Genomic DNA, 8,436 nt, shown 5'->3' with positions numbered 1-8,436 from the left:
AGCAGGGGGGAAAGGGGAAGCCTCCAGTGACTATCGCCATAGAGTGGGAAGCACCCCAGAGCAGCCGCTGCCCTGGCTGGGGTTTGGAAGCTGCAGAAGCGGAATTTGTGGGAGAGAAAGAAAGACTTCTGTTGCTTCTGCTGCTGAGTGCATGCAAAGAAAGCAGCAGAATTCTTTCTTTCTCCCATCCAAATTCCGCCTCTGCAGCTTCCAAACTCCGGCTGGAAACCCCTGCTTTGTGGGCAGCTGGGGCAGAGAGGCGATGATGGGCAAAGGGAGCCGCAGCCCCCCATGGAGAGTCAGTCACATCGATGTGGTGAGGCCTGGGAGGGGAGCGAGCAAGGGGGGACAGGTACTCGCGCGGCTTGGCGCCTTGAGGCTGCTCCAGTTTCCCACACACCTGCAGGAGGGGAGGGGCTTGATGGCAGTACGCAGAAGGATCTTCTCTCTGCCAGATCCCTAGCTGTGAGTGCTCAGGCTGCCCAGGGCCTCCTGCACTTTGAAAATAATAAGACTCCCCCACAAACTAGGCCAAGCCCTTATTTCGGGTTTTAAAAAAATATAAGACAGGGTCATGACATTTACATTCAGATGCTCAACAACTGATTCACATTACTGTTGCAGTATTCCAGACTCATGTGATCCTTTTTTGTGACCTACTGACAAGCAAAGTCAATTGGGAAATCAGATTCACTTAATGACTGTGCTATAACCCTATCACTAATTTAACAATAGTAAGGATTCACTTAACAAATGAGGGAAGAAAAGTAGGGAACCACTTGCAAAAACCTTTGCAAAGGAAACTGCAAGGCCAGGCATCAAGACTGACCGAAAGGCACCAAATACGAAGCTAAGAAGTGTCACGTTTCACTTTTTCACTTGGCTCAGTTGCAAAGGTCGGTTGCTAGGAATCGAAAACTTCTCCCAAAAGCCTTGGAGGAGACTGGACAGGCGTGTTTTTCCATCTCCTGGCGCTAGATGGCGGTCAGGCAACGTCTGTGCCTAGAAAGCCATCAATACAGAGGTGCCATCCGTGATTGCGCTTAAAAAAGGAGTTTAAAACCATTGAGTACTGCATTGCTAGAAAGGATGGGAGGAGAGAAGCGCAGAGGAACTTCCTCTTCCGGATGACTGATGGGAGGAAGTTGGTGTGCAGAGCGGCTTTTGTGCTGTTTCCATGGTCGGAGCAGCAGCTGCCAGGTGAGTGGAGGGCAGCAGGTGGGAGGAGAGTCCGGGAGCAACTTGGGCTGGAAGCGGAGAAGCAACTGGGCTGAAGCCTCTCAGCTGCGGCTGCTGCGGGTTCCTTCCCTCCCCAAATGGAAGCCCACTGGTGCTGCAGGCTGGGAAACTGGGGGCTGCAATTTCTGCTGGTGGGAAGCTTGAAAAAGCCTCTTTCAAGTGGAGGTTGGTTCTTTGGGAATGGCTTCCCTCCAGAGGTTGTGGCTGCTCTCATCACTGGAGGGTTTTGAGGGGAGATTGGGCAGCCATTTGTTCTGGATGGAATAGGGTCTCCTGCCTGAACAGGGGATGGACTAGAAGACCTCTAAGGTCCCCCCAACTCAATTCTTCTCTTATGGACCTGATGTTTTCTGGGCAACAAGATCGGATTTATTTGCCTCTGGTCTTTTTTGGGTTGTTCTTGTTTTGTTCTACTTCCATTTCTAGCTAACAAGTATGTGTTTCCTATTGGTGCCCCCCCAGGCTCCACTGTGCTTAACCCAGCACTTTTTAAAAAATACCTATTGAATGTTTTGACTGTTCAGGTGTATTTATTTATAAAATGTATTGGCCTCCAACCTTACCGTGACATAATTGTGGGCTGTTTAGAGACAGAAAATAATACATACACATTAAAATCTAAATAAATTGTAGGATGTGTAGGAAGAAAAATCCGGTCCGGTTCCAAGCCAGGAGAAAGGAGCTGGAAATAAAATGCTTAGTGACACAGATGCCAGTCCCAATTGCAGTCAGTAAGTGAGGACTACTTCAATTGGGATGTCACCAAAGGGGTTGTGGAAAGCATTTTCTGCCTTTACTTGGAGTTCATGGCTTCCATGGGCATAACTGGTGCTTCAAATCTTGCAGAGGCTTTAGGCCTCATTTGGTCATTTAAAGCCCCCACATCTGTAAAGTTAGTGTCATGCAGATTGTCAGGTGTGGCTCAATAAAATAAAAGAGAGTTCAAGTGTGTTTGTTGATAAGCCAACGCATTTCTTCAGCTGAATAAAGATGGGTCCCTCCTAAGAAGGAAGGAGCCCTGAGCACAATGAAAGGCAGATATTTATACATTTCTTTGCTTTCGCTTCATTACATAAGAGGCAGCTGGGACACGACAGATAAAGTATAGAAATATAGAAATAATAAAAATTATAAAAATAGTCAAGCATGCCTTGTGTGATTTTAGGTCACATGCCTAACAGACAGGCTAGTGGTTTCCTGTGAACGTTTCCATGGCCTCAGGAGACTGTTGAGGCCTGAACTTCGGCCTTACCATCTCAACATATGAGCAAACATCAAATTCATCAGGTTCCTGATTAACATTAGCGCAGAAGGTATGATCGAGATTTTTTCAGGCTTTAAAGACATTGATTTTCTCCATATTGTAGGTGTCTGTATTATTTCTCTCTGAATGTGTATATCTCCAAATGCATAATCTCTCCCCAGGACTTCCAGATAAACAGTCATGTGAAAAAAAAGTACACTCTTCTTGACTTACATCAGGTCATCTTTTATTTTACAAAAAGAAAACCAAAACAGAGAGATCATGTGTAAAAAAAAGTATGGTTCAATAATTGTAGAAGAACCTTTAGCAGCAACAACTAGAAGTAATTCTTTTCTGTATGTCTTTATCAATCTCTTCCAGAGTTGTAGAGGAATTTTGGCCCATTCTTCTTTACAACATTGCTTCAGTTCATTGAGGTTTGTGGGTGTTTGTTTATGTTGACGTCCCACCAATTGGGTTGAGGTCTGGACTTTGACTGCCATTGCAACCCCTTGATTTTTTTCTGTTCCAGCCATTCTATTGTAGATTTGCTGATGTGTTTTGCGTCCGTTGCATAATCCTATGTCAGCCAAGCTTTAGCTATTGGATAGATGACCTCACTTTTGACTCTAGAATACTTTGGTATATAGATGAGTTCATGGTCAACTCAAAGAGTGCAAAGTGTCCAGGTCCTGTGGCTGAAAGACAAGCCCGAATCATCACCCCTCCACCACCGTGCATGATGGTTTGTATGAGATACTGGTGCTGATACGCTGTGTTTGATTTTCGTCAAACGTGTCACTGCATTACGGCCAACCAACTCCCCTTTGGTCTGGTCTGTGCAAAGGACAGTGTTCCAAAAGTCATGTGATTTGTTCAGATGCAACTTTGCAACTTTGGTCTGGCCTTGGGGTGAATTTTCTTGGATGTCCAGTCCTGGGAAGATTGGCAACTGTCTTGAATGTTTCCCATTTATGAATAATCTTTTTAACAGATTACGAGAGTTGGAAGGGACTTTATAAGTGATGAAGCTGCCACAATGTCCGAAGGCAAGCTGTTCCATTAGTTGATTGTTTTCACTGTTAGAAAGTTCCTCCTTATTTCTAGGTTGAATCTCTCCTTAGTACTTTGGAAAATAGCTTGACCCCCTCCTCTCTGTAGCAGCCCCTCAAATATTGGAAGACTGCTATCATATCTCTCCTGGTCCTTCTCTTCACTATGCCATGCCCATTTTCCGTAACCGTTCTTCATCTGTTTTAGTCTACAGTCCCCTAATCATCCTGGTTGCTCCCCTCTGCACTTTTTCTAGAGTCTCAACATCCTTTTTATAGTGTGGTGACCAAAACTGGATGCAGTACTCTAGGTGCAGTTTTATTAAGGCTTTATAGAGTGGTATTAGTACCTCACTTGATCTTGATTGTATCCCACTGTTAATGCAACTTAGGAGCAATAGATCAAGGGCAATGTCAGCTCTCCAGTCACCGGGGCTGCCAATTGCACAGAGACCTTGGCTGCACCCCATATCGAGATCTGCCAGATGGGCCGGACGTTCATGGGGGCCTGGCTTACATGCCGTGCCGGGAGCTGCCAGCTGGGAGGCATGGCTATACCCACACGCTGCGCCGGGAGCTGCCAGCTCAGTGGCACAAGGCCTCCATGGCTTGAAAAGTACCTACCGTTGTTGAGGCGGTGCCCTGCTTTATCCAGGGCCGCGCGAAGCCTGCCAGGGCTGGATGGGAGGCGAGGCCTGCGTATGGTGCCCGCAGTATGTATGACCTGCGCGCTGGGCTGTGTCAGCACTGGATGCCACGTAAGGGGTGGGGGGTTATAGGGGCAGGTCCTGGATGGAGCTGTGTGGGTGGAACTGACGCTATATAAACGGTGGAGGGATTAACCACATTAGCACTGACTTTGCCTATTGCCAGTTTGTCACTTCGTGCTGCTTGTTGTAGCTTGTGGGATAAAGTTTGTCAGTTAACCATCTTTGGCTCTGTCTAAATTCCTTGCTGACGGCCGGAACGTGACAGGCACTTTATTAGCAGTACTTGGCTGCTACTTCACCTCTTTACACTATGGAAGCAGTGAGAAATTTCCTAATGGTGAGAACAATTAACCAGTAGAACGGCTTTCCTTCAGACATTGTGGTGCTCCATCACTGGAAGCTTTTCAGAAGAGACGTAATAGCCACTTCTCCAAAATGGTATAAGGTCTCCTGCTTGAGCAGGGCTTGCGTTAGAAGACCTCCAAGGTCCCTTCCAATTCTGTTATTATCTTCTGTTCTGTTGCGATGATACTTATGATACCCTGAAAAGTAAAACCATAGAAATGAAAGAGGATGTACTTTCTTTTTCACTTGACTGTATGTGAAAACAACACTTTGCACTGCTAAGAATTTGTGATTGACCCAGTCAACAAGGGAATTTCATCACTGAATGGATATTCGAACTTGGATCTGGGTAGTCTTCCATGTGTCATGATTAATGTAAGAGCTTCTTTGAGTATTGTAGCATGTTTGCTTTTTCATTGTAATGTAACCCTTTTTCTTTTTTTCTCATCTTCTGCAGCCATTTCGTGCACAATTAAAGATACATTTTTATTTGAATCTTATAGACAAAGGAGATGGCAATGAGCACTCTGGACAACTGAGGATAACAAGCAACATTGAACACCAAAGCAAGTCAGTCCAGAAATCAATATATCTTCCATTTCCTTCAGAGAGCCACAGAATTCTTAATCTTCCTCAGCAAGTGAGAGGAAAACAAGAGAAAATCAGGAAGAGATTCCTAGCTGAGAAAAGCAGGGTGTGAAATTCAAGCAGACATTACATGAAAAGTCAAGGCAGATTATTTTTCCATTGGGCAAAAGAGGGAAATATCTGGAAGTTACTGGGGAGGAAAAGGTCAATTGGAAAGCCACATAGAGCAGACAGAGTTGCAGGCCCACTCTAGGGGGAAGAAAACAGCTTGAATCAAAGCACTGCTAAACAAGGAATCATCCATATTTTTTACGTCCAAAGGAATATGAGTTGTGGAAAAGCTCCATAGAGGTGCCTGTTGTGGGAAAGATACAACTTGCAAATCACAGCTGATTATGCCAGAGGGGATCCCGACTGGAGAAAAGCCATACAATACTCTAAATGTGGCAAAACCTCTGATCAGAACACCTCCATTGTGGTTCTTGGAAGGACCCACACAGGAGAGAAGCCCTACAAGTGCTCCCAATGCAGTAAATGCTTTAGGAAGCATGGCAACGGGGACTCACACCAAGGAGAAACTGTTTGAATGTCCTGATTGTGAGAAATGTTTCTGCGATAATTCCAACCTAGTGATACACCGGAGGATTCACACAGAAGAGAAACCCTTTAAATGTCCTAACTCTGGGGATAGTTTAAGTCAAAATTCTTACCTCGTTTCACACCAGAGCACTCATACAGGAGAGAAACCATTGGAATTTCCTGCTTCTGATAAAAGTTTCAGTAAGAATTCCAGCCTGGTGTCACACAAGAGTACTCACACAGGAGAGAAACCCTTTGAGTGTCCTGATTGTGGTAAAAGTTTCAGTAACAATTCTACTCTAGTGAAACACCAAAGGATTCACACAGGAGAGAAACCCTTTGAGTGTCCCGAGTGTAGGAAAAGTTTCAGTAACAATTCCAGCCTGGTTCAACATCAGAGGATTCACACAGGAGAGAAACCCTTTGAATGTCCTGACTGTGGGAAAAGTTTCAGTCATAATTCCACCCTGATTCAACACCAGAGGATTCACACAGGAGAGAAACCCTTTGAATGTCCTGACTGTGGGAAAAGTTTCAGTCAGAATTCCAACCTGGTTCAACACCAGAGTATTCACACAGGAGAGAAACCCTTTGAATGTCCTGAGTGTGGTAAAAGTTTCAGTCAGAATTCCAATCTGGTGAAACACCAGAGGACTCACACAGGAGAAAAACACTTTGAATGTCCTGACTGTGGGAAAAGTTTCCGTCAAAATTCCAACCTGGTGAAACACCAGAGGACTCACACAGGAGAAAAACACTTTGAATGTCCTGACTGTGGGAAAAGTTTCCGTCAGAATTCCAACCTGGTTCAACACCAGAGGATTCACACAGGAGAAAAACCCTTTGAATGTCCCGATTGTGGTAAAAGTTTCAGTACCAATTTCAGCCTTGTGATACACCAGAGGATTCACACAGGAGAAAAACCCTTTAAATGTCCTGACTGTGGGAAAAGTTTCCGTCAGAATTCCAACCTCATCGGCCACCAGAGGATTCACACAGGAGAGAAACCCTTTGAATGTCCTGATTGTAGTAAAAGTTTCAGTAACAATTCCAGCCTGGTGAAACACCAGAGGACTCACACTGGAGAAAAACCCTTTGAGTGTCCTGACTGTGGAAAACATTTCCGTCAGAATTCCAACCTGGTGAAACACCAGAGGACTCACACAGGAGAAAAACCCTTTGAATGTCCTGACTGTGGGAAAAGTTTCCGTCAGAATTCCAACCTGGTTCAACACCAGAGGATTCATACAGGAGAAAAACCCTTTGAATGTCCTGACTGTGGGAAAAGTTTCAGCCAGAATTTCAACCTGGTTCAGCACCAGAGGATTCACACAGGAGAAAAACCCTTTGAATGTCCCGATTGTGGTAAAAGTTTCAGTACCAATTTCAGCCTCGTGACCCACCAGAGGATTCACACAGGAGAGAAACCCTTTGAATGTCCTGACTGTGGGAAAAGTTTCAGTCAGAATTCCAGCTTGGTTCAACACCAGAAGACTCATACAGGAGGGAAACTTTCCAGACTGTGGGAAAGATCTCAGTACTAGGGTTAATATTATCAATGATGTCCTTATACACAAAGGGGAGAAACCATTTTAGTGTCCTGAGTGTGGACAGTGCTTCAGGAAATATTCCACCCTTATTGCTCACAGAAAAATCCACATGACGGTCAAATGATAAGTGTAGAGAAGGCTTGAATTTCATTTCTGGTGTCCCATTGTAAGTCCAGCTGAGATAAATTGATTAAATTAACTAGAATTTGCCTGATTTTTTGTAGGCAAATATGTAATGGTATTAGATGGGGCAGAGGAAAGAAAAAGTTGGAACATATTACTTTGATAATGGCTACCTGGCCTTCAGCGTAAGAAGTTGCTGGATATTTATTTTTGTTGAAATTAGTCAATTATGTAAAAATCTTTTTGGGAGTGTTCTTTGCATTTTTATGATGATAGATGATAGAAATGCTACATGCCAGGAATCCCAGCCTTTTTCTCCCTGGGTTCCCCCAAGATTTTCAGCCTCAGAATTCTCCAGCCAGCATCTTTTGGGGATTGGAACACTGAGACTATAGTTAAGAGATTGTGCCTCCTCATATAAGGAGAAAGCAAGAGGAGAAGAGACATGAGGGCTTTTTTTCAATATTCTTTTCCTACCCTGTTTTCCCCAAAATAAGACATCCCCTGATTATAAGCCAAATCGTGCTTTTGAGCGCATGGCAGTAAGGCCAAGCACTTATTTCAGGATTCAAAAAAATATTAGACGGTCTTATTTTTGGGGAAACATGATAACAGTTCAAGGAATTCAGTGCACCAAGCATGTCTGTTCAGATTGTGTCAAGAATGAGGCACGCAAGTGGAAGAAACCATCTGAATAGCAAATATATTGGGGGAGTTTAGGGCAGTGATAAAAGCAATGTAAAATTTCAGATGTAAAGGCTGTTCTGCCCTGCAGTTGACCTTCATGGTTCAAAAGCCAAAAGAAGCAATTCGATTGAAACATGTCAGTTGCTACATATTCCTTTTCTCCCCAGATTTTATTCCATTTGTGGTACATGCTTTAAAACTGGTTCTCCTTCATAGTAGGGGTGACTTGTTGTGATTTTATGGACACCTTCTTTTCTTGGAAACAATATGGAACTCTTATGCCATTGCTGCCTTCTGTGATTTTTTTTTTACCTAGCAAA

General features: G+C 44.2%; 1 protein-coding gene across 2 annotated transcripts; it reads left to right on the top strand.

Moving 5' to 3' along the window:
* The first annotated feature begins 1,107 nt into the window (after window positions 1-1,107).
* On the top strand, window positions 1,108-7,508 carry LOC117657023 (uncharacterized). 2 transcript variants are annotated; one of them, XM_087884034.1, is made up of 3 exons: window positions 1,108-1,200; window positions 2,405-2,552; window positions 5,093-7,508. In XM_087884034.1, exon 3 carries the CDS (start codon window positions 5,573-5,575, stop codon window positions 7,298-7,300), a length of 1,728 nt encoding a protein of 575 aa, XP_087740160.1. In that variant the 5' UTR covers window positions 1,108-1,200; window positions 2,405-2,552; window positions 5,093-5,572; the 3' UTR covers window positions 7,301-7,508. The 2 variants fall into 2 exon arrangements, with proteins under 2 accessions (XP_087740160.1, XP_087740159.1); XM_087884033.1 differs by lacking the exon at window positions 2,405-2,552 and having other exon boundaries at window positions 1,139-1,970.
* The last annotated feature ends 928 nt before the right edge of the window (window positions 7,509-8,436 follow it).

This window comes from Pantherophis guttatus, chromosome 2 (assembly GCF_059756535.1).
Source record: "Pantherophis guttatus breed Tessera chromosome 2, ASM5975653v1, whole genome shotgun sequence".
Classification (NCBI taxonomy): Eukaryota; Metazoa; Chordata; class Lepidosauria; order Squamata; family Colubridae; genus Pantherophis; species Pantherophis guttatus.
Note: the sequence above shows the minus strand (reverse complement) of the source record. Positions and strands in the feature narration are given on the sequence as shown.